This window comes from Protomyctophum parallelum, assembly GCF_964188405.1.
Source record: "Protomyctophum parallelum genome assembly, chromosome: 5".
Classification (NCBI taxonomy): Eukaryota; Metazoa; Chordata; class Actinopteri; order Myctophiformes; family Myctophidae; genus Protomyctophum; species Protomyctophum parallelum.
In genome coordinates, this window is record NC_139702.1 from 48,671,540 (window position 1) to 48,698,998 (window position 27,459).

The following is a 27,459-nucleotide window of genomic DNA, read 5'->3' on the forward strand; positions in this document are numbered from 1 at the left end:
CCACTGAGCAACTTCCATTGAAATGAATATCGGGGGAGGCAGGACTGTCACTCCCGGTCTGCTCTCCATCCTTTATAACTCTATGAGTATAATATACGGCTTAAATGGTTAATCCTATTATTCAATTTAGTTGATTATAAAAAATAGATTAGAATTTGTTCGTTCTGATTCATTGATATAATAAATAATAAATATTATTGGATTAACCTACCATTAACCATAAGATTTCGGTTAATTGCCCAGCCCTAGCATATGGACATGTGCTTGTTATGTATCAGAGTCCCAGGTGGCAGCAGTGTCACACAGAGAACATAATCATTATAAAATGAAACCACCAGTGACTGCTGGTTCAATAGGTCATCTGTGCTTCTCAAATGTACACACAGTTTCAAAAGTCAATATGTTGGGGTAAATTTGAGTGAGAAATGTATTGGATCAAATCAAATCACACAAAACAAGTGGTTGATAGCAATATGACAGAACATGAGTTAATAATTTATGTTGCAGAATAAATACTCAGTTTCAACGTGCAACCCTAAAACCAAGCTTCTACATACAATTGCATACAATTGTCCTGTAGTCGTTTTATTACAAAAATACAATTCTCATACTAGAAAATAAGTGCCATTCCACCGGCATAGAGTTCCTCAAGAAAAAGGCAATAATCCCCCCTGCCCCAATTCCATCAAATCTAGGTCTGCTTGTATTCCTTAAATGCCATGTCAAGCACAGATTCCATAGAAGAGTCCATCAAAACAGCTCCTTTTTAGATTCAATAACATGCAACTGTAATCTGTGATGTGGTGTCTAAGGCAGTGGAATTTTGTTTAGTGCCATTGAAGACTGTATATTCAGGCTTTAATTTGAACTCAATGCTATTCATTTGATTTTGCTTATTAATGTTGCTCCTCCCTCTCAGGTGTGATAATGAGTTACAGGTATATCACCTGGTGTACTGTTGGTCCTGTTGGACTAGAACTAAAATCGGAGTAAATTCCAACCTCCATGGCACATGATTGAATACTACTAATCTACTAAGTTAACAGTCAGTTATTAATCAGCCAACCCCAAACCAGAGCCATAGAGTATGACAGAGTTACGATATTGAGGGGGCAGAAAACGGAGTGCTCACGGAGAGATCATTAAAGCTGGGCTGTTGCCCACTCTGTCTTACTCTATGGCTCTGACGAATGTTCACCCCAGAATAGGGATGCTTGGGTTCAAGTGGTAATCGAACTAACTTGTAAAACTGAAAACTTGCAGTAGTCCCCAGGAGTTGAGATTCACTGGCTTTGAAAAAAACTAAACAATGAAAATGTACTGTACAAATATGCTAAAATACAAACTTGGAAGAAAAAAACTTGGCACAGACAACGGGCAACTTGTTGACACAAACTGCGCAAATGTGCTAATTGTTCATCTTTTTTTCACTCGGTTATATTGGGTGGCTGCCGGACATGCATACAGCATTATGTCAATATGTCTTGTTCCCACAACTGTCCCCCGTTAACAGTACATGTGCATGTGATATTGGAGTTGTGCTAGTACACAGCATTTGTAAAGAGGGCAGTGGGGTACTTCTTCATCGCTGTCTGGTAGAAAACTTGTTATCTTCGTATCTCAGCTTTTTTTCGTAAAATGAATGTCCTGTACTACAGTCACACAAAAGTAGCAAAAATAAACAAGCTCATGACACATTGTGTGCTTATAGATTGGCTATATTTGCTATTTTTATTATTATAAAAAATATAAAGTGAAAGTGGTCAAGTCTATGGGTTTGATAAATATTGTATATTGTAACAAGACTTAATAATAACTAAATTGGATCTATTTGAACACAGGTTCTTCTCTTTATTTTTTACATTTCCTGAAAAGTAACCATTTTGGACATACAAGGTTTCCACCCGACAGCGACGCTTTGGAGGTTGGGGTGTGTGACATAATATCAAAAGCTGCATCACCACATGGTGAGCTATGATTGTCACCACTTGGAGCACAGGTGAGAACAGCCTGTGTACATTGGTCTTTTTCAACTCAACGTCACGGGACACACCTTAAGAACTTCTGAAGGATTTTCTTTTAGAGAGGTTAAAGAACTACAGTACAGTTGATATGACCTCACCGTCTAAGTAACAATACGTCGTTTTTTTAAGACATTCAGAGGTCATTGCGTACGATGTGGAAATATATATTTAAATGTCTCTGTATACTATAAACACTCTAAGATTACTGTGAAAACACTTCAACAGATATTAGTGTAAAACGTTTTTCAAAGGGCATGGTTACACTGACCCGAGTATGGAGTTTAAAAAGCTGGTGGAAATACACACCAATCATTTTCACATTCAAAAGTAAAATGCAGCTATATGTTGTGCATTTACCACATGTAAAGTATTCATATTATATAAGAAGGTGTAACGACTATTCTGAAATATGTTGGCAGTGATCTCATACAAAGAAACGTAACGAGATATCAGTCACAGGCTCCAGATAAGGAACACTATGATCTGGAGTCTGCTACTCCTATTCATATTAATCCATATGATCTGGAGTCTGCTACTCCTATTCATATTAATCCATGGCAGATTTTGGTGGAATACAACATAAAACAATACAACATTAAATGACGATGGACAATGAACATTGTGCCAATGTGCCATGTCATTCTCATGCCATGAGAATGATGTAACTACTCCCAATATAGGGTAAAGCAAACGTTTAGCCATTTGAACACTGTGGAACAGGGCTTCCCAAACACCTACGGTAGAGTACAATTTAAACTGGCAGTTGTTGGTTTGTTCTACTCTTCCGTTGAGAAATTTAAACCCTGATGTCAGGTAGCCCTGCCTGAGGCCCATAGATATCCCAGCAAGCACAGTCAGGACATGGATGAATTAGTGGTGTCTCGATTGGGGCCAGATCAAGTCAAACCAAGTCTAGCCAGATCTGGCCCAGAATATCACCTGATTTCAACCAACATACATTCTGCCCACTAAGAACGACGTCCCTGGATCAATCAGAGTGTCCGATCGAGGCCAGATCAACTTAAGTCATAATATCATAACTAGTCAGATCTGGCCCAGAATAAGCTATATTATTTCAACTGGTGAAGACGTCCTGGAAATGACGTAAAGATCATCCTCATATGAGCTGGGATCTGGCCTAGTCCTGAACGACATGATTTGGCTTGCTGGGATGGTTATGAGAAGTAGAATGTACGTGGAATGCCCAGGTTTGAATCCTGGGTTGCAATTATCTAGCCTGGCATGGCCAGGTTTCCAGGCTAGCACTACCTCTCTTTGTTCGGGAGAGGACTCAAAACCTACGGATTGCAGCTTTAAGGACTTCAGGGTACTATATGGCCGTTTATTATCTTTTACCCTATGATTATCCTAGCAGGGGTGTCAAACTCATTGTAAGTCACATGCTTGACTGCGCAAAATGTGACTTAATGTTGGCTGGACCAGTTGTGCATGTGCACAACACGTGTGTATTGTGTACACATACTGTACAAATGCGCACACAAACACGTTTTTCAGTCTGTGTTCTGTATCACTGTCTCCTCTAGCCTATACATAATGATTTCTTTTTAGGAATGTTGTTTCCTTATGAAGAAGACTTCCTAGCAATCATTTACATTAATTATTGGCATTATTTACACTTATAGTCTACAAGAATATTGTGATGTGAGATTAAAAAACCAGTCTTTTTTGGTCTGTTTTGGTTGTAACATAACAAACAGATCACGTGCACTCACAGATCCATCATATTTTTAGTGGGCAAAGCTGAAAATGTTTCAGCTATGATGCATTTGTTTTTTTCATCCAGTGAAGGTTTACTTAGAAACAATTCCACAATGGCAGAATTCTCTAACAGCACGAAAGCAGCTGTAATTATGCGCAAACTACTTATTAAGATTTGTTTCCTTGTACCGGTCATCCCATTAGTGACACACGCACAGGTCTGAGAGACATGCAATTTGAGCAGCCCAGCTCATTTCCCCTCTGCAGTCTATTTTAATTCGAAAGGCACAAATATTATTTCTCATAGTATTCCGCAATATTCTGTTTGTTTCAGCCTTGGATTTTTAACATTAACCACCTTGTCGAGGACCTGGACAGACTGGGGGTTGACAACGAGTCGTGCACAGTGGGTGGTTAATAACCATCTATCATTTTTCCTACACATCAAGTTGCCAGCAGCAGGCTATTGAAAGTGCTAGGGAGAGATAGAGGCAAGAGAGTGGCCTAAGAAGAACTGCCATACAGATACAGATACATAAGAAATTGTTGTGAAAAGAAAGGAAGAAAGGTTATTCCCAAAATCATCCCAAAGGATGGACCCCTCTCTGGGTCGGGTGTGGCACACGTGGTGATTTACACCCCTGTCCTAGGAGAACCTCATTTGACATTTGACACATCCGAATTAACCTTGTCATATTAATTAATCTACAGCCAACCCCCAATGCATTTTGGGCCCTTGGAGGCCTGGGCCCCCAAGACATAGGGAAACCACTGCTTTAGAGCTTGCCAAAATGCCAAAGCATGGTAAACTTTCTTTTCGTTTCCAAAAACATCTGTGTGATACGTATGTTGTGATTAATTGGTGACCTGGTGAAGATGGTTAGTTCTAGGATTTGTGTTGCTTTGTTTTATTGCATGATATAATTTGTATTGTGATCAATTGGTGAAGCTTAAATGCATTTTGTTAGAAAACTAAGATTACTTTCTTTGGTAGACAGACACACTCTACCTCGCACCCTTAATAATAACAATAACACCCGCTGCAACGCATGAGAAACCTTTCTTTTGTCTGTTCAGTCAGTCAGAACAGATAGAAACGGATGTTGTGCTGCTAAGTGACGTCATATTTCCAAACTCTCTTTTTTGTGAAGCCACTTCCAGACTGAAGCCAAAGACACACTGAGCCTCCGGAGGTCCCTGAGTGTCCGTTCCACCCTGTTCTGATCCTCGTCTCTATGGCAACTTGCCATTATGTAATTCTTTTCAACTGCTTGGCTGTGATTGACTCAGGACTTCAACTCGCCACAATCCTGAACCACAGACAGATCGATGCTGGATATACCCACCTCCACGGTCATGATGGGAGAGGTGTCGGAGTCGCTGCTCAGAGAGTGGTGCTCACCTGACATAGAGAGAGCAAAAAGACAGGTGTTTAAAATAATATATTTTATGGCCGATTCATCCTGGTATGAATGAAACAGTTTCAACAATACATTTACTTTGTCACGACCAGTCCTCCAATGACGATGACAGATTGTCTTGTTGATCTCACAACACAATGATAAATTGCTAGCATTGAGATACTGTATTGGTTAAGATCAAACATAAGTGAGACAAAAGTAGCAGTAGTAGTTGTGAATAGATTTTCAACACTAGTGTCTGCCTAACACCAAGGTCACACACACACACACACACACACACACACACACACACACACACACACACACACACACACACACACACACACACACACACACACACACACACACACACACACACACACACACACACACACACACACACACACACACACACACACACACACACACACACACACCTCATTCCTAGCGCTTTCAGCTCTATTCCAGCCTCTAGGGTACAGTATAAAACTGATATAAATCCTCGGCTGAGACAAACCAGACTTCTGGCACTAGGGCTTGGCCGGTGGACAGCAAGAACAATAATAAAATCAGCAGGGAGCTCATTCAATGACATCAGGTTGAAGAAAGCAGCGGTAATACAGTATGCAGCTATGACTAAGTGGCTCTATACTGTTCTACAACGTCCATGAAAAACAGACTGCCTGGCCTGGCCTGGCCAAGCGACACAGCGCGTCACGGGTTCGAGTCCCGATCCTGACGACCTTTGCTGCGTGTCTTCCCCCATCTCTCTCCCTGTTTCCTGTCAAACTACTGTAAATATATCAATAAAGGGCAAAAAGAACAAAAAAATATCTGAAAAAAATAAGAAAAACTGAGCCTAGAGTTTTGTTTCCATGAAAGTAATACACAGTAACCACTTCCATCATTCTCCAACGTACTGTACATTGCGACCAAACGGCACATTCCACATTAGATTAGACATCTGCCATTTGAAATTGGTGATGTGTAACTGTTGAATATTGATGAGACAAAGTTTAAAACAAATTATGATACTTCATACAGTGACATTCATAAGTTACATATTCTTCCATAAGTCTCTATTTGACTAAACAGAAGCTTTTTGCTCCGCCGTGTTTTATATTACTCCCCATGGATGTTACTCCAGTAACTCCCACCTGTAGCAGTCTACAAACAGGGAGGTTAAGGTGCTTTGTGACTAACGGCCACAGTTCTGTGACTGTGGCCTGTGTTCAGTGCAACCACACAAGTCATTCCTCCTGACATGGCTTCACACCCGTTTTAAGTGAGGGCCTGAGGGGCGCTAATATATCAAAGTCTAACGCATGTTGATTAGGTGATGTAATGGTGATGTAAAACAAACGGTGCCAACACAAACATTAAACGCCATTAACAATAAAGAGTCAATATGATGTAATGAGTTACATTATGACGTAAATATTCCCTTCATTGTCAATGGCTAGCGCCCCTCAAAAATAATAAAATAAGATACTTGCTCACTGACTATAAATTGCCATTAAAGGGGACCTGTGATGTCACACCGTACTTTATTTTTCTATTCATTTGGTCATTAAGGTCCACAGAATGAGAGGCCTGCTCTGCCGGAAACATCGCGAACAAAGGTTATGGCCATTTTTTGTATACCACACCATAGACAACCAATACAAGGCAACATTTCCCAAATTGCATCATGCTTTAAGTAGCATGTGACAATTGTGACATGTCAAACTAGGGGGTTTTCATGATTCTGAATCCATTCTAATCATCAGTTTTGCACAAAAAACACTCCTTGGCCAATATTCGGCCATAGCCACTTGCCAAAATGTGCTGCACATTTGTGCTGACCTCATCACATTTCATTTGTGATGACAGCTATGACCGTTTTTATGCCAAGGAGTGTTTTTCGTGCAAAACAAATGCTTGGAATGGATTCAGAATCATGAAAACCCCCTAGTTTGACATGTCACAATTGTCACATGCGACTTAACAGCATGATAAAACTTAGGACATTTTGCCTTATATTGGTTGTCTATGGTGTGGTATACAAAAATGGCCATAACTTTTTTTCGCAATGTTTCCGGCAGAGCAGACCTCTCATTCTGTGGACCTTAATGACCAAATAAATAGAGAAAACACAAATAAAAAGTATGGCATGACATCACAGGTTAATCCTTAACCTTAAAGATTTTGGGCCTGTGGCTCCCCGGCTACACTCATTTTCAACATTTTACTATTTCATTAATATACCTTAGAGCTGTTTCAGACCTCCAGTTCTAGGAAACACAGAATGGGGTGACTTATTTAATTATTTCCACACAACAGCTCTAAGGTATAGTAAAATGTTGAAAATGAGTGGAATTCCCTTTAAGAAGAGTGACAGCTAAAGGTCTCCTAGGGCTATAGTTTCTAGTTTATAGGTTTTGTAGAACCTTTGTGATAAAGGGTATTGGTAACTAACTGTGCAACAGGTTGTTTAGGGTAGGTCTTGTGCAAGCTAATAGGGTATCATTACAAAGGAAGCATTAAGCTGTTCCTGGACACTGATATTAAGGTAGAATGTTTCGGTTCATAGCTCCACCAGCTGCAGCTGGAATTTCAGCCGGGGCAGACAGGAAATGGGCTGCACCAGTGTAAACACACGCCTGTGGCACTCTGAGGCGGAGAGGCTAAGGGGCCAATATGTGCTGGCAAACATATGGCACGCACACACTTAAAATGTGTCAACATGCATTGTATACATGCATGCACATGTGCGCACAGACACATACGCATGCATGCACGTGCTAATAAGGTGGGAAGCAGCTGCATGTCTACAAGACATACAGTGCTTTAGTTGTTGCCATTGGTGCCATATGAAACATAACTTTTTCACCTCTCTTTATAAACTGTACCATTGTATTTGGGCTAGCTTGTGACTTTTAGTGAAAGAGAACACTATTCCTTCTGTCCTGTATTGCCCAAGAGGATCTAGGGAACTGATTGAGGAGCACTCAGACAGGTGACGTCTGGCCTAGTTTAAGGCCACAGGCTAAACCATTCGGGCCCACTCACAATAATGTGTGCAGTGAAGAAGCAGGACATTGTTTGAGAGGAACTGTGCCCTTTTTCTGGCAAAGACAGAGCCGCTGATGTGCTAGAATGGAGAGAGAGAGAGAGAGAGAGAGAGAGAGAGAGAGAGAGAGAGAGAGAGAGAATTATACTAGATCCAAGTATAGTGCCCGCAAGAGATGCATTGTTCATGTGCTACAAGGCACTCCAGAGACAGAAAATATATCTTATGTTAGAGAGAGAGCAGAGAGAGAGAGAGAGTGAGAGAGAGAGACGGGAAGTTTGAGCGCGTTTGTAATTTGTATGCTCATATTGTTTAATTAAAGGTGAATTTATGGTGAGCTAATGGTGCTAGGAGTATTTACTATAGCAAATCAGTAATTATATTGACACCACATTTCCTATTTATGCAGGACTCCTGCCACAATGCATTACTTATAATTTGGGTGTTAGGTACCATGTCTTAATACTGATTTCTTCATTGCAGTTTTTTCCACCAACTTTGTCCTGCAAGACTTGAGCTATGTAAAACCTCAGAAAAACTACAAGCTGCATTGTACCTGAGATTGTATAGGTATTAGGTGTTCTGTCCTCCACCATACTTACTGCTGGCAGTGTTGGTTAAGCTTTCACCGTCTGGCATTCCTGGGTCATGGTAGAGAGGCTGCAGCCCTATTGTCCTCCCTGCCGTGTCCTGCAGCACCACCGAGCTCTCGTTTAATGTGATGTCACTGGCGCCAGTGATGGGGTTGCTGGGCGGACCCCCCACTGAGGCCTCGTAGTCGGGTGGGATGTCATCCAAGCAGTCTGCATGGGGCTAGTAGAGAGAGTCATTGCATAAGGGGACTTGAGGGATGACACCAAGGCACATGGTACCTCATGAGTTTCCATGGGAACTTTCACGCAGTATATTTTATTTTTAATTATTTTTTGTTATGGTATTCTACTGTATGGAACTGCAAATTGTAGTCAACAGCCCTTTGTTTGTATATATATATTTGATCTCACCTGGCATTAATTTGTTTTATAATTCATTAGATACGTAAGTAAGTCGGTCGGAGAGGCTTATTGTCGGTATCAGCCAGAGCATGGGAGTCTGTCCCCGTTTCGCAATGTGCTAGACACCTGAAATGCTGGTGGAGTGCAACACCTACCATCAGCTCAAGCCGTACTCATACGCTGTACGCGGTGCCCGGGATTGAACCCATGACGCAGAGTGCTCCACTGACTGAGCTACCCAGACACAATGTTTGGCAATGTAATGCTTTATTTCAGTGTAGTTCAGTGTATACAGTACAGTAAATCGCAGGCAATCAGACAAGAAGAAGAGACATAAGTGACAAGATGAGGGTCAGATTAGAACACACACACACACACACACACACACACACACACACACACACACACACACACACACACACACACACACACACACACACACACACACACTAAGGCTGTCCCCGAACATTCAGGGTTTGAATGTTCGCTCGTTAAGGTTGCCACTCAAATCTTAATTTATGACCTTTTTTTTAATTATTATTATTATTATGTTTTATTATTATATATATATATATTATTTTTTTTACTCCGAAATATATCTCGGCGAGAATGCGATATGCATATGCGATATGCATATGTTCATGTTGTGTTTACAATCATTTGAAAGTCCTGCAGACGGCAGAAGAGACAAACACAGTGACACACACACACACACTCAATGCGCTTCTGAGAGTAGCCTACACAGGTGGAACAAATTAATGAAAGAGAGACAGCTCGAGCAAGGCAAGCTACACTCTAGTTTTAGCTGCCTGCCAGCAACTCATTCAACTATGGCTCATTTTTATGGAATGATGAGCTCGCATCAGGGACGTATGCTGACCATTTGGTTGCCCTACTCGTAGGATATTTGTGCTGCCCCCCTCCCGACGAGAGTGCTGCTAGCCTATTCCTCATGCAGATCGGCTATTTTCGCTGTTTGCGAGGACGCACACACGGCCGCTCGCAGCAGCAGAGCACATGTCAAGAGCCACTAGACGCTTTGTGTGTGTGTGTGTGTGTGTGTGTGTGTGTGTGTGTGTGTGCGTGCCCGCACGCGTGTGTGTTGGGAGAGAGAGAGGGGGAGACGCGCTGCGCTCTGATCATGTTCAAGACGGATATCTCGTGTTGTCATTATAGTGTATTAAAAGTAAAGACGGTTGTATCCACACTCAAAATGCACACCTTCCCGGTCGGCCAACCCGGTAGCAACCCTCACGATTCCCTTCCCTGATGAACTTAACCATTATTTCACTGATCGTCTATGCAACGTCGCCCCGGAGGATCTATTTATGAATTGCAGCCTGCTTAAAAGCACTCGGAGAAATTAATTAATTAGAACCAATTAACCAAATGGTTCGGATGTTCGCTCGGAAATTCCTGCAAATGTTCAAGTCCTAAAAACAGGGCTAGGGTACAGCCTTAACACACACACACACACACACACACACACACACACACACACACACACACACACACACACACACACACACACACACACACACACAATTAAAAATGCCTTACCGGTATGCCCAAGGCTTTGAGGATGTTCACTTTACACATGGGACAGGTGCGGTGATCTTGTAGCCAGGGGTCCACACAGTGCTTATGGAAGACATGTCTGAAAACAGCCATCCAAATCAAAAATTGACATGTCATGGTGGACTCTACTGATTAACTGATAGGTGTAAAATATGCATTAATTCTATACCTATAACAAGGTTAGAATGAATGCATCATTATTGGTAATGACAATGTTTTGTTGCTACTACTTCTATGAACTGATGGATAATAGCTTGGTTGTGTTACCTGCAGGGTAATATCCTCACAACATCATTTGGCTTATAGCCCTCGATGCACACGGCACAGTTGTCAAAGTCTGACTCCGTTTCCTAGAATAGAAGACAAGAAGAAGACTCTCTCTCTGTTTCTCATCTCATAAATCAAAACAAGAAGGAGGCTCCAAGTACAAATGAGATACATTTGAGCCACAACCTTTTCTATAAACGATATAGGAACACAAAGTTGATCTGCCTTGCCTTCAGAAAAAACATAATGTTAATTTAGGGTTAGGGTAAATGGGTTGAATTCCAGACCAATGCTACCAATGCCAATGCTACTGAAACCAAGACTTTACCTTGTCTCCTTTCTTGATGGTCCGCACTTGAAGCTTACTGATGGCCTTCTTGGCTGCGTCTCCTAAGCGTCTCTGTAGGTCAACAGCAGGAAAATCATTAAGATAAGACATAAAAAGACGCTTACTCGCTCAGGTGGCGCAATGGTAAAGTGCCTGCCCACCACCGTGGAGGACGTGATGGGTTAAAATCCACCATGGTGCATCCAGCTTTGTTGGGTTTCTACACGAATACAATTGGTCCATGTTCAGAGGAGGGAAGCCGGCCAGGGAGAGTGATAATTAACACTGTACGTAATCCAATACGGGCTGGGGTTGCACCTGTCACTGTCAACAGGGACTGTTGGGCGGGAAGAGTAGGCCGGAGGAGAAGGCTCTACGTCCTCCCGGTGGGGGCTCCTCAATGGTAGTTTTTTTTAAAGTTTTTTATGATTTGAATTTTGTTGTTATTTTTCATATCATGATTATTAATTGAATACCCAGGGCCTGAATGGAAACAAGACCACAAGGACTTTGTTTCCGGTGATATTCTTTTAGAATAAATATTTGACTGTACTCTGTACCGTTTACATTTCTGCCTAATAAAGTATTCAATCGATCAATCAAAGTTGCATAACGATTAAATTGGGGAGACATTTTGGCCAGATTCGAAAACATTTCAACTCTTAAATAAAAATGCCAGATGCAAAGGAGCGAAGGAATAAATGCTCGTTTCCAGCCTAGTGTAAATACAATACTCACACTGAATATAATTCAAAACATATGTTGCGCTCAGGGGGAAAAAATGCCTTGGTGGAAAGGAAAAAGTTTTGGAAAAATGTACAACAATCGTCACCATGGCACCCGTTCCAATGATAACCTGCATGGTGATTTACAGCCACTATGTACGTTACAAGAACTGCCATCTGGGATATTTGTGTCAACAGAAACAAGAGAGATATTTGCACTATGGGGTCAAAGTGCCAGCATGCAGTCCAGTTTTTGATGGTCCACTGGTTTGCCACACTTGCCACAGGTCCAGCTGCCGGTCTAATTTTGGTCTGCTGGCCGGACAGCCTCGTAAGACACATGCCAGACGGAAAATGACCTGAGCTGCTATCAAAAATGAGAACGATGCCAAACTGTACAAAGGCATCAGATCCAATTTCACTTCCACAATGGAAAATCCCAATGAAATTATTTTAGATGGCAATGTGCCCTCAATTGCTTGCCACTTCTTTGTAATGCAGCGGACAACTTCTTGTCGACTTTAAAAGATTAGAGATATACGTAGGAAACAGCCCATGTGTTCCAAAAAGAGAGGAGAGTGGCCTTAGCTACTGCTCCATCAATAGGCCCCTTTCAATGCCCTGTGGACACGACCTCTTTTCCCCTCCATCTGTATTATTATTTACAATTCTACAGCTCCTCTGCTAGAGCTGCTCTAAACCTCCATACCAAAATGGAAGACTGGGGAAAAGTGACTGTATCCATAGAAGTGTATTCATAAAAGGGTGTATTCACCATATTCACACGGCGGTCATCTTGCCATTAAGTTAATGAAATGCCACCTTGCTTTTTCAATGCAAAATGCCAAACCAGTGGAATATGGTCTATCGACCATTTATTCACATGCCGGCTATTTTGCTCTACCCAGGGTCCAGGGAATATGAAGGGACACAAGTGATCCTTCTAATTAAACCAAAGTGTGTGCACATGCAGAGTCAGACATACAGTACCTGGTTGCGGTCTCGTGCATTGGCGTAGCGGAACCTCTGGATGTAGTAGAAGACTAGCCAGGCCAGTGAGATGATCATGAGGACAATGAAGGAGATGGAGACGAACACCACAGACGTTCTGCTCACATACTTCTGCAGGTTCCGTGTTCCGATGGTGATGTGCACCATGACGGTGATATTTCGCTCTAGCAGGGCCACAATATCACGACCTTTAGGTGCCGGGATCATGATGGCGACTATGTCACCCGTACCTGAGGACCCACACAAGGACATCACATTCTGGGCTCCATTAAGCAGTTCAAATAATATTACTAATCATATTACAGTTTTATGAGCTGGGGGCGTGTGGTATGTCATATTGCAATTTTGGGCATGTTAAGAAGCGCTTTCGACACCCCGTGGATTGCGCAAAACGACCTTGAATTAGTCATGGGTGTGTTTAAGGCGTGTTTGAGACGTACCCAATCAATTTTCCATTCCATTCCATTCCATGTCCGTACTATTGTCTTTACCAGTCAGCTGATGTCACATACGGAATGTGCACATTTCTTCAGGCTGGCACCATAGAAGACATGACATGACTTTGTCACATTTGGGTTAATTATTCCTATTGCACTGCATGCTGTCACCTTTATGCCTCAAAATAATTTGTTTCTATTGAAAAACACCAGTAAAATAACGTGTATTATATTTTATTTCATTCAAGTCATGATGAAGGAATGAGTTGAATGCTGCTGCTTAATGCTGTGCCCCCGATGGTATATGGTCTTCGCTCGTAGCATTTTATTGAAGAAGAATCGGGTGTGATACAGCATATGAAAGCAAACTTCCCAAGGATTATGGAGATGTTTTTATTTATTTTTAAGGTTGAGAAATGAAAGAATTATGGCCGTTTCTAATCTCAACATTTTACAAAAAAAGAGCCATGTCTCATAGAAACAAGTAAATAGGTCTATAAAAATAAGCGCATATAACAGGGGTCTGTAACCTATTTTGTTGCCATGTTTTTATTTTCTAGATAGTGAGTCTGCCATATCCAGATTAATTTTAATGACACCACATTAAAATAAAAAAACATATTTTGATTGTCCACAAATATAAAGTTCTTCCTTCTTTTTAAATATGTTCTTGCACTTTGTTATAATGATCATTATATATATCCCCCTGCAGTCAGAGTTCATAGTTTTAATGAATGAATGTGATGCATTGTGAGCTGGTATAGATCTGCTATTTTTGTCTCCACCAGGCCGAAGGCATGGGGGGAGAGTATGTTTTGCACTCCGTCCGTCCGTCCGTCCGTCCGTCCGTCCGTCCGGCCTGTTATAGCGCCACCAGGAGGCCGCTTTGCGCAACCAGGCCGAAGGCATGGGGGGAGAGTATGTTTTGCACTCCGTCCGTCCGTCCGTCCGTCCGTCCGTCCGTCCGTCCGTTAGCAGCTAATCTCGGCCACTGTTAACCCGGTCGATGCCACATTTTGCACACACACTCCCTGGATGCCAACGATGAACCTCTGCCCCAAACTTTTCACAACGGCCTGTTATAGCGCCACCAGGAGGCTGCTTTGCGCAAAACAACATTTTGCACAGTACACCTACACATTTTGTCCAAACATCACGCAAATTGGTACACAGTCTCTCTAGAGCCATTCAACGAAACGGGTCTTTCAGATTTCTCAGACTCCATCCTGATTGGTTAAGATTGGCTTCCAAAGTTCACAGGAGTGCTCAGTTTCAAACAAAATGCTGCAAATCATGAACACATCGCGTGATTTCCGTGCAATTGTGCACCCACATTCCCACCAGGCCCAGGACAAAATGCCACATGAACTATTTCAACTCAGCCTCAAGGTGGCGCTATAACTGGCCGGAAAGTGTTTTTACCTCTAACTGTGCCCAGAAGGGCACTTTTTCTAGTTATATAATGCATTCATCTGGGGATCCTTGACATGGGAATGTGCTGTGTGAGGATCACTGGTTTAAACAACATTAGGAGAAAAGCCCAAATAACCACTTTAGAAACAAGAAAAGCAACCACAACTAGTACAACTAGTCAACTACCAATATTTACAAGCAACTTTACAGAAAAAGAAGCCGCTTATAATAAACAGACATGGCAACACTCCAGCAGCCTCCCAGAGCCGCTCAAGTGTAAAATCAAACAGTGCTTTTTGCGTTTATGAGGTGGTCAGACCCACGTCTAATCGTTATGCGCTGAGTGTTTTTAGGTCAAGGGGCTTAATAGCAAATTGCGCAAAGCGAAAATAATTAACATATGGACACTCCCACAATGCTAAACTATTCAGGAACGCCATATGCCATATGTGTGTGCGTTCAACACGGGCCGATATGCCTTTCATAATACGATTGTGCGCAGAGCGAAGGCAATTTATGTATTACCCAATTGTAAAACGGATCTTCAAAATGGCACCCATAGTCTCATATTGTCATATTCAACTCCATACAAACTATTACATGTATTCTATCCACACAAAGATACCCCCCTTTCTTCCACTGTATACCAATACTTGGTCTATACTTAACTGGGCATTCCAGAACAAGTGCACAGGGTTGAGTAAACTCACATTATACAAAGAACGCCTTGCTGAAAGGCAGCAAGTCTATCAGTTTGATATGGCAAAGGCTATATATATTGACACTTCCCTGCTGGCTTAACGTACAGTTCATGCTCCTGACTTCCCTGTTAATTCATATTGTTCAGTTAAGTTTTGCTCATCCTTTCCCTCTGGGGAAATTAATGTATTTTATCATTAAAGAATATACAGTAGCTCGCTCAGCTCACATGAAGTAGAGGGCTCTTCCAGTGTGTCACTCACTATTCCTACAGACAGAAGAGCATCATCCACCATTGACGGGAAGCTAAAGGAAAGGAGTGCATGTGGACATAAAGCTTGAGTGCGTTCTCATTCTCAACCAGGGATAATACAGCCTGAGCAAATGTCTCAGACTTTTTTTATACCCACTCTTGTCATGCCAGTCTGAGTGTACTAGGAATCAAAGCTTCTACAGCTGCACTTGTTGTTGCAAGTTGCTGTAGATATGAAACGAGATGGGTCTTGTGCCGTTCTCTGCAGCAGTGGGCTTAGTAGGCTGGTGTTTTTTACCAGACCTGTGTCAATAATAGCCTGGGAGATCCGGCCCATCGGCCTTTGGTCATTGTGTGAAGCTGTACAATGCCCACCGCATGATGATGTCGCATGCTGAAAAAAGCTGATCTACAAACTCACAACTCGTCTACACACAACGCATTATGAGTTTATTATGGGAGATTTTCTGGTAGACACTACAGCAATAGGCACAACTCAGGCTTTTCATGTCACCACCAGCGTCTACAAAACAGAGTGCAGTTCTACTACTCTACAAGGAGTCAACCAAAACAGTATTTAGAGCAAATCTGAATTTTGGCACATGCTAAATTGTACTGAAACAAGCACAGGCTCATACAGTAAGTGCAGCTTTAGGGGTTTTCAGTGCACTGTGGATAAGAGAGTGTAAGGTCCAGTGCAAGTAACATCTTCGCACGTGTGTGCGCACGCACGCACACACACGTCTTCCACCGACCTACAGGGTCAATCTGTATTAGCAACATGACATGGCACGCCAGTCACTGAGTCACTCTTTTAAAAGTTAGCTTTAGAAAGACAATTCCTGCAAAAGAATGTAGCTAGGAGTGACCATCTGGTTTCAAGGAATTACAAGAAAATAAGAACGGCCTTGATTCATGATACAGGAGTGGTGTACCGTGTATGGGGAAATTAGGATTACAATTTACTCTTTTCACACGGCAAGCAACTAACATGCCTACTAATTCATTTTCAATGAGAGGCAAGCATTCAGGTACTGTAGGAAGACATGGGAAATCTAATATGACACTAGGTGTAGTAGCCACATGTGGGTGCTGCTATCCTCTAGATCGCACCATTTTCTGTTGTAGCGCACCGCCCGCCCGCCCACACTGTGGAACGATCTTCCACCTCATGTCAGAGCTTCCCAAACCTTGCCTGTGTTTAAATCACATTTGAAAATGTGCCTGTAGCCCTGTACTCCCTGGCGTTCGAACATGCTGATTAAAAGTTGCTGTTTTCACTGCATTATGTCTTTATGTTGCCTTGTTTATTGTTGTATTGTTGTTTCGCCCTTGATATTTTAGTGTGTTTTAAATGTGCTTAATAAATAAAGTGGATTGGATGTGCAGAAACCAATCTATCAATTCACATGACGAGTGCAGACTGTGCACTGTGGATCCAGGTGGGTACAAAGATAGTGTCGGTCGGTGTGTGAAAAACCATACATGCTCCGTTATACAATGATGTTGCATAACAAAAATAGCAATTTCAGGGCTTTTCACACGGGAGCAACACAATGCCTGTGTATTCATTGGGTCCACTGCCCTGCTCTTGTGAATAGACATTTTTGTGTAGAAAGGGGTTAACAGATTTTCAACTCTGGCAGCAAGAAGTCTTGCGTGTGAGACGAGTACGTTGCACTTTCATAAGACCTGCTTGTTTTATGCCTGTCAGATTCACATCCCCCACCCCCCATTAAAAATGGAAGTGTAGATTGGCTATTTTCGGTACAGTACAGTGAAGTATAAATCAGGGTTAAATGGTTTAGCCTTGTTTGGTCTCAACTAGGCTTATGATAACGTCATACAAAGAGGGGCAGGTCAGACTATGTGCAAAATAGCCTACATACATATAGTACTGTATAACACACAGCCTACTGTGAGGCCAAAACCAATGCCATTCAAGTGATCCCTAAGCTTGGACTCTTCTCTTTTGTCTGCTATGACGCAGTTAGAATAGATAAAAATAGCTGCTTCTAAAATAGGATGGATAATATCAATCCTGGCAGAAACTAGTCATGGGATCTCCATAATTGAGAAGAAGGGGGAGATGTGGAAAGCCAAGGAGAAAAGATACTACAAATGAGCAGATGATTTTTGGAAGACAGAAACCTGTTTAGTGCCAACTTAAGCCCTTTATTCTGATGAACAGCCTCCTCACTAGATCATAGAGATGATCACCAAATTAAACGACAACCTCTCGATATGCAAAGTTGCAGAGAGTGAGACATTGTGTAAAGTTAGTGACTGTAATACAAAGTACAAATTCCTCCACCTAGTAAAAACACAGACTCCAAAACAACCAAAAGTAATAAAGCAGCCATAAAGATCAGTTGCAAATCCAAAGGCTCAACACTGATAGGATTCATATACTGTACACATGTTGCTTCCACACAGCACTTTTGTTCCTGTACAAGAGAGGTTTGTGTGCTTTGTCACAGGCAAGACCAGTTTAAGACATGCCCAATGAGTTTCTTGGCACCGGGGCCTCTGGGCCACTACAGCCCATTTCTGCCTGCTCTTCAGGGGAGAACGCGCATTAAGTATTGGCATTCAAAGCCTTCCCAATCCATTCATCACATCTCGTCATTTCTGCCCCAGTGCATGTAGGTCTATATCCTGCGCTTCTTTCATGAGTTATTTCAACTGGTCACATGTTGTAAACCATCCATTTTTATTTTTTGTCTCTCGAGACTCTCTCCTTTAGTCCCTTCTCACCTTACTTGGTCTCATCTTCTCCAGCTCCTCTATTACTCATGTTAATTTCATCATCTCTTACTCATTGTATCTGACCTGGCTCATTAGCAATGTCACATCAAAATTGAATGTGCTATATACAAACATTTTATTTACTTTAACTTGTGATTGATACCTTGTTTATTGGAATTATAAATGACGTTCTTAGCACTCACAAATAAATATGTACAACGTTTTTGAGCACAGCACACACACATGCATTGCCTTCTTGTGTCCAGGTCTCTGCTAACTACACACTGGGTCTGGGCCTCAATCATTCACTAACCTGAAAGTACATTTTGTGTATAACCTGAAAGTACATTTTGTGTACATCGGATAAGTCAATTTTGAAGTGTGATTCATGAAAGGGGGTGCAGAGTCGTGATTTGTGCGGCTCAGAGGTCAGGTGTATCTCATATTGCTTGTAATCATTTATTTATATAGCACGTTATGTTCTGAGGGTTCGGGTTGTTGGCACGGTCAGCAGAGACTGGTCCGCAGACCTCAGAGCTCTGGTGGGGTTGTGGCGCTACATGAGTTCGGCCATATATGGGGGGGGCCAGGCCGTTGAGAGATTTAAGACTGGTGTGATGTGGTCATACGTTTTGGTACCCGTGAGGAGGCGGGCAGCAGCGTTTTGTACTAATTGGTAGAAGTGCGCTGCCGTGTAAATCATTTGCATCGATCCACACCATACAAGGCAACCGGAAATAACCAACGTGAAAAGAAAAATCACGCATGTGTGGTCCCTCTACTGTACTGTCACTGTACTGTACTGGCACACCCGAAATCATCATCATATATACAGTTAATATGTGCATGTGTGTTTGTGTGTGTGTTAGGTTGCGCACAGGTAGTGAAAAACCACCAAGCTGTTTTTGAAAACTTGTACATTTCTATTCTATCTGAAAGCGAGTCCCTCAATAGCACGATGGATCAACTGAATATAAAGGTAATGCAATGCTCTCATGTGAGATTAAGAAGTTTACAAAGTTTAAAAGGATATTTCACTTCAAAACAAAAAAGAATGGGTCATTTCATCGTCTACTCAGGCTTATGTGTCCATATCCAATTATCCATTCCCCATGCTGATGTAGGACAGGATACTGTTAATCCAATACTAATACTAATTTCTCCTAATTAATCAATAAAGTGCTCTCTTGATTCCAGCATCATAATGTTTCCTCAGTCAAATGTGAGCATTCTTTATAATAGAAAAGGCTTCTAACTAATATCCTTTCAACATTTTATTAGTGTGGTTGCCCGAATGGGCAACCACTCTTGTAACTGTGACACTTTATTATTAGTGTGGTTGCCCTGAGGGCAACCATACTATTGCTTTTGTGACCTTTTATTAGTGTGGTTGCCCTGAGGGCAACCATACTATTGCTTTTGTGACCTTTTATTTATCGTCTTCAGATAAACTTTATTTTGACGTGCATCTCCTCCCACAGTTTTAACTGTACGCACTTGAGCCATATGTCAAATCGACCGAAAAAAATCAGAATCGTGTGCGTGTATTTTGCTAAGACATTTGTTGGATAGTTTAATTGATATGAATTAATTAGTGCATTCAATTTCCCCATAGACATGAATGGGAAAATGCAAAAACTCACTTTCAAGTATTTTTTCCTCTGAGACCGTAAGGGCTATACTTACAAGACTTGGAGGAGAGATTCATAATAATTACGAAAATTAATTACCTTATCAGTATATCGGTCGGCCTCATGGTGGCGCTATAACAGCCAACTTTACGTTTTGGGGTATAACTCTTGAACCGTAGGTCGTAAAATCAAAATCTTTTTTTTCACTGGATTCCTTGGGTCATGACGCATCTCCCCATAATGGCCACGCCCATTTGCGTCTAGATAGATTTCCTGCCATTTTGGATTTTGTTCAAAACACACTTTATGCTCCTCCTCCTACAGATTTTGACCTAATCTCACACAAATCAGTACACATGATCTCGGGACCTATCCGATTAAAACAGCACAGTCAGAATTTTGATATTCCATATCGTTCGTCCATAATCGGCTTCCAAAGTTCGTGGGAGGGGCCTATTTTACAGAAAATGTCACAATTCACGCACGGAATGTCCAATCCACCCCAAATTTGAATCACATGTTGAGGGTGGCTTAATCAACACAAAGCCAATGTCACAATTCACGCACGGAATGTCCAATCCACCCCAAATTTGAATCACATGTTGAGGGTGGCTTAATCAACACAAAGCCAAAAGCAATTCCATTTTCATCCATAGGGGGCGCTACAATTGCAAAAACACTTACCTGTTTGTTGCAAAAACATGATTTTGGGGGGCAATGTAATTGTCATTGACTTGTTGTCCATGCCTTTTTTAACTGTTGGTGGTTTCAAACGTTGCATGTACTGTATGTGTACTGTGTTCTAATAATAATAATAATAATAATAATAATAATGTAGTGTTAACATGTATTTAACAAAAGCCAGCGCTCTTCATTATGTCTTAGGACTGGATATGACAATCATCTTCTGACAGCGTCCTGAATTCTGATTCAACAGGTGGTAGGTCATTAATGGTGCAAGATTACATGCTTTTTATTGCCTTGATTAGGATGAAACTATAAATGTTGCCAGTTCTGCTTATATAATATAAGCAACTTTGGGCTAGTTTTCCTGTACATATAGTTTAATATCCATAATTTCCCGTTGCTTTAGTTTGGGATTATAGCCTACTAATTAGCCTACTTTTGTGCTCAACCCAACTTCCCAATCTGTAAACAATTCCCCCCCTATCAGTAATGTGATCTATTACATCATATTACCCACACTGAACACAATTTGCTGTTCATATATTCAGAACGGGTAAAGACTAGTAATAATAATGTAGTGTAAACGTTATGTATTTAACAAAAGCCAGTGCTCTTCAACATGTCTTATAATTGGATATGACACAGGACTAGCCTGCAATCATGGCATTTAAACATGCTCTTCTGTTTATAATCTAAACACTGTGACATGTTTAAAAATCACACCCGTGTGAAGTGAGTGGTGCAACTCCGTGTGGGGGTTACCGTGGGGGTGGAGGAGAGTTCTAAACCAACGCACCCAGGGTGTTGGTCGGATTCCGACGAGCTTACCCCGCGTTTGAAATGGTTGAGAAATGACAGAGTTACCGTGTGGGGTCCCTATACCCTCTACTGTACTGTACTGCACTGTCACTGTACTATACTGGCACACGCCGCACACCTGAAATCACCATATATACAGTTAATATACAGTTAATATGTGCGTGTGTGTGTTAGGTTGTGCACAGGTGGTGAAAAACAACCATGCTGTTTTCGTGCTCATACATACATTACATACCCAGGCAGTCAGTCAAGGAAGTTGTTTGCACCACTTAAAAACATTTTGTTTCTGGGACTCCCATGCACACCATGATGTACCAAGCAAAGTTTCGCAGTTATCGTCATCGTAATATTATAATTGTAATATAACAATTGTAATTGACTTGTCCATGCCTTTTTTTTAACTGTTGGTGGTTTCAAACATTGCATGTACTGTATGTGTACTGTGTTATAATAATAATAATAATAATGTAGTGAAGTAAATTAACTCCACTTTGAAGTATATGAACTAAACAGAAGAGTACTGCTTTTCCCTCTCCATGAAGCCCATGACCAGACTTGCACTACTAGACTGAAAAAACACGGAGAACAAACGCAGATGAATGAGGGTTTCCCGTGTCTAGATTTGCTAAGGGTCAAGGGGGGTGTAAGAGGTCGAATTATGGTTCCATATTTTTATGTGACCATCTTGTGATGGTCTTGACGGGATATGAGGAATATGGGATTCCATAATTATACAATATTGTATGTTCTTGTGTTCTTCTGCCCTGTGCAATTTACTTAGGCTACATGGTAATCAGCCCCTACGTGGGTGTGGCCTTCTCAGACTGAGAAGGAGCCGAATTCCGGTGGCTATTTGTGTTTGTGTTTGTTTGTTGACATGAAGAAAACAGACTGGTTGATCAAAGACTTTGGTTTTACACCCTACACCAATGTAAAAATGCTTGGTTAGTTAAGACACAGCACCCCGACCCCCTGGGGTGTCTTGCAACATTATAACAAAGACTTTGTTTACAGGCCCGATTGTAAATAACTCTAGCAGTTTGCTCTTTATATGAAGTCACCACACAGTTTGCATGTCCCAACTGTGTGTCATCCACACACACACACACACACACACACACACACACACACACACACACACACACACACACACACACACACACACACACACACACACACACACACACACACACACACACACACACACACACACACACACACACACACACACACACACACACACACAAAACTACAACTTTGCACAACAAATTACAAGCCCCTGACTGAGGCTGAAATCCCGAACCCTGTGAGGAGACAAGCCCAACGATTATGTGTGACTTCTTGTGTGTTCTACATTAAATAAAACATGTACAAATAATTGCCTTGCATTGTTAAATGTGTCTGACTTTTCTTATGCTAGGTGGGTACATTAGCTCCACCTTTATGAAAATAAGAGACAGGCAAGTGTGAATTTACAATGGAAATGCAAATTGTCACATGACAAAGAGCCTGTTAACAGCCTGAGCAATAATAATATCCTAAGATGTGTTTAAGCAGTAGAACATTTGACATTATTTAGCACAAGGAGATAAAGCATGCTGGCGCCTAATTTAGGCCCCAGCATGCTTTATCAAGAATGATAGAAACAGATTGAAAAACTATATTAATGACTACTCTATTACAGCTCTTAGGGCCAATTCATACTCCTATTTTACAGCCGTTTCGGCGCTGTAGATTCCAGCTCCTCAGAAATTTTCAGTAGCACCGAAGAGCCGACTTTAGGACGGGGCCCGCCCCCCCGAACCTCAAATGACGTCACATTGTAGGCTTAACAGAGCCGAACCGACTTTTATTCGGCTCTAAAATAGGAGTATGAATCGGCCCTTAGCCAGGCGTTCCAATTACAGCATTGTGCAGTGTGCACTAGCTGTATGTATGCCACTTCTATTTGTAGACCGATCACATGCCCAATAGACTGATTCCCGGGGGATTGAAAAGATGTTGCCCCTTACATGGTTCACTGAAGAAGCTGGAAAGGTAGCTTAAGCTTATCCTCCATTCACTATGTCAAAAAGCCTGGCAGTGGACTAGTGGAGTTAGTATTCTACGTTTAATATCTTTAAAGGGATTGTGACATTAAAAAGAAAAGGTTTTGGAATTGTTCTTATTTTTTTTAGGTTTTCTAATCTCAATTGCACCCAAAAAACATGAACTTTTAACATTCAGTAGATTTTCTGTGATCTGGGGTTTTCTGGCTCAAACAGGTGCTCTGATTTGCCGGCAGTAAGTGATGCAAGACCCTGCAAATCCCATATATGTCAATGGGATTTGCCAGCAGATGTCACTGTTTTCACTGTGTTGCCTGTTTTCATTGTAGCTCAAAAGGCTTCCAAACCCCAAAGAAAACTTCAGACCACAGAAAGTCCACTGAATGTTCAAAGTTCAGGTTTTTTGGGTGTAATTGAGGTCATAAAACCTAAAAGAAAAAAGAAAAAGAAAAATAAATGAAAATGAATGTCATAAAAGCTTTAATTAACTCACAAAACATGGTCAGTGGTCAGCTGGTCGCAGCACATACTGTGGTCATTGGTCAAGACACTGAAGACAGCAAACCAGCGCCTGCTATTCCTCTACACAGATTGAATACATTTTGCCTCAAGTTCTACAGGTGCTCCACAGAGAGCAGCATCCTGTTCCACTGTACTCTGCCCGGTCCAACAAGGCTCTAGGGTGGTGAAGACAAATGGACCAGGAGTGAGCTAAATCTAGTCTAAGTGATGACAGAGGAAAGCCAACAACAGTCAGGTATCACAAACATTTCACTCAAGCTTCTATTCTAGCACAAAAAGTCAGACTGTTGAATTGACATCCTCCCTATTGACATAACCCACAGTACAGTACGTACAGTACAGTACAGCAGGGGTAGGCAACCTTAGGCACCAGTGCCAACATTGGCACAAAGGAGGGTGATCACTGGCACACTGGCCAGTGTGTGAGAGAGTATTTTTAGTAGTCAAACTAAGTGAGTCAAATCCCTCACATTTGTGTGTAAATTACATCCTGCATTCAGTAAAAATGAACTCTGTTATTGCCCTGAGTATAATAATTATTATAACAATGTGAAAGAAAATATTTAAAAAGAAGGAAAAACTTTATATTTGTGGACAAGCAAAATATGTTGTCATTAAAATTAATTAATGTTGATATGGCACGCTGACTATCTAGAAAATAAAAACATGGCATTTAATTTAGAAAAGGTTGCAGACTCCTGCAGTAGGCCTACAGTACAGTGACGCCCGGGGACCCCCACACGGTAACTGTCATTTCTTGACCGTTTCGGATGCGGGGTGGCTCGCCGGAACCGGGCCGGCACCCTGGGCGTGTGCATGCGGATCTGGAATTCCGGGGACCCCCCAGGGACCCCCAAACGGACTTGCACCACTTACTTCACACAGGTGTGATTTCTTTTTTTGTTTTTGCTTTTCTCCAAACATAAAATGGTCTGGGGGAAAAACATGATCATATTTTGACATGCAAAAACGTTTTATTTACTTATTTAATAATAATAATAGGCTAATAATAAATGATAATAATAATAATAATAATGGACTTTGAACCTGAATGCATCAGCCAAAACGACATAATTCTATAGTGGGGTTATCATCTTGAATGTTCAATCCAACTCCAAAAACACTAGCCTTACCTGGGTGAGGCATTGTTATAGTGTCGTTGGCATTGCTGGAGCCCACATTGTAGATGGCAACAGCTGAGGCATTATGGCTGGCAGCGTTGCGGATCTTCTCCCTAAATGTGCAATTCCCAGCCGCGATCAATGCCACCCAAGCCCTGTTCTGGTCAATTCTGGAGAACTTGACGTTTGGGTCGCAGGCCTGTCTGTCGTGAAAGTGAGAGGGCATCAGAACACGTCCCCTGGCTTCTCTCTTCGGCGAGTGCTCGCCATATCGACCACACTCGGTTTTCTCCGTTTTGATTTCTGCAGTCATAGGGTCCAGATAAGTCATGTTAACAAACGCCGTGTACCACTCCTCCTTCTCTGCGACCGTGAAGTCCAGACACAGCAAATGAACAAAACAAAACGATAGCAGCCACGTCGAGAGAGCCAGACTGCGGCAAGCCTGGATGAGGGACACAGCCATTGTGGTTGCTGCTGCTGGCTGTTCACCTCTCTCTCCCCAGCAGACACTCTGTCTAAGCAGCTAACCCACCTTGTCTGTCCTACTCGGGCTTAGAAAGCACTAAATGTGTGGGTCTAACGCATTGAGCCGATAAATAACATTTAAATCCCATAACAGCACACTTTGGTTTAAACAGTAGTGATTTTTAGAGAGTTGCATGATCACATCGAGCAGATCCAGAACACAGAAGCCTCAGCAGAAAGAGCAGCACCTGCGAACCATACTCTGTTGTTGTTCAGTGTCAGCTGTGTTCCGTCTCTGCTTCGGATTGGTTTACTGGCCTACACACGTGAGTTGGAACTTGGACGTCATCATAGAAAAGTACTCGCCAACATATCCAGGGTTACACCCTTTGATTTGGCCCCCGGGACCCCGGGTTCAAGGCGTTGTTCATAAGATCGTGGCAAGGTTTTGTTTGATTGATTGAAATATTTATTAACAGTTTGCAGAATTACAGTATTTCAAGCACAACTCAATACAAAGACTGTTGTGTTAACGGTGAGTGGACGACCTAATAAAGCATTATACTTATACTTGTACTTTACAAGAGGGTCCACCTTGTTCAATTCATCAAAACATTTAGAGACGTACAAATATACACTTCTAGCCAAAGAAAAGAACAGGAATTCATCATAAAGGAGGTAAAAATGGAAAAGAAACATACAGTGATGGGGAAAAGGGGTGGGTGGGGGATTCAGGTTTTACGGGGCCAGTTTCGAATTGCCCTATTGTCCGTATAGGTGCCCTTTGAGAGCGGTTTTGAAGGAGTCAAGGGATTCGCATGTCTTACTTTTGATTGATTGATTGAAATATTTATTAACAGTTTGTAGAATTTACAGTACATTTTAAGCACAAACTCAATACAAAGACTGTTAACTGTGAGTGGACGACCCAATTAAGCATTACACTTGTTTACAACAGGGTCCACATTGTTCAATTCATCAAAACATTTAGAGACATACAAACATTTAGAGACATACAAATAGACATTTCTATGTAGCTAAAGAACAGAATAGGAATTCATCATATAGGAAGCAAAAAAGGGAAAAGATAGGGGGTTGGGTGGGGGGGATTCAGATTTTACAGAGGCCAGTTACTCTTAATGACTGTAGCCTAGGTAGGGCGTTCCACATTTTGGTGCAGGATAGGAGCGAAATCTGCCGAATCTGGGTTGCACATGGTTTGTTGCACTCCCTCTGGTGTTGTGGGTGTGGACTTCGTTAACATTAAGGAAGGAAGTATTTGGTACATGGGGATCTTGGTGGTGTATCGAATCTTGGACCAGACCCGCCATTGCAAGAGGCTGATCTGTCGTCGACGATAATCCTTTAGTTTAGAAGGTATTCATAACAACTAACAAGACTTAATTTACAGACAAACAAACGGAAAAACAACAACACCACCACCAACAACAACAACAACAACAATTGTTTGCCATACTGCTTATTTCAAATAACCGCGTATCACCCATAGTTCA

The 27,459-nt window shown here is 41.7% G+C and overlaps 1 protein-coding gene across 2 annotated transcripts; it reads right to left on the reverse strand.

The window, feature by feature from the left end:
• Window positions 1-2,050: 2,050 nt before the first annotated feature.
• rnf150a (ring finger protein 150a) lies at window positions 2,051-26,206 on the reverse strand. Of its 2 annotated transcripts, XM_083765135.1 has the most exons (8): window positions 25,490-26,206; window positions 13,079-13,329; window positions 11,364-11,435; window positions 11,036-11,118; window positions 10,751-10,847; window positions 8,798-9,008; window positions 8,195-8,276; window positions 2,051-5,145 (listed from the first exon to the last, which is right to left on the reverse strand). In XM_083765135.1, the coding sequence occupies exons 1-8, from the start codon at window positions 25,941-25,943 to the stop codon at window positions 5,142-5,144; spliced, it is 1,254 nt and encodes a 417-aa protein (XP_083621261.1). In that variant the 5' UTR covers window positions 25,944-26,206; the 3' UTR covers window positions 2,051-5,141. The 2 variants fall into 2 exon arrangements, with proteins under 2 accessions (XP_083621261.1, XP_083621260.1); XM_083765134.1 differs by lacking the exon at window positions 8,195-8,276.
• Window positions 26,207-27,459: the final 1,253 nt, after the last annotated feature.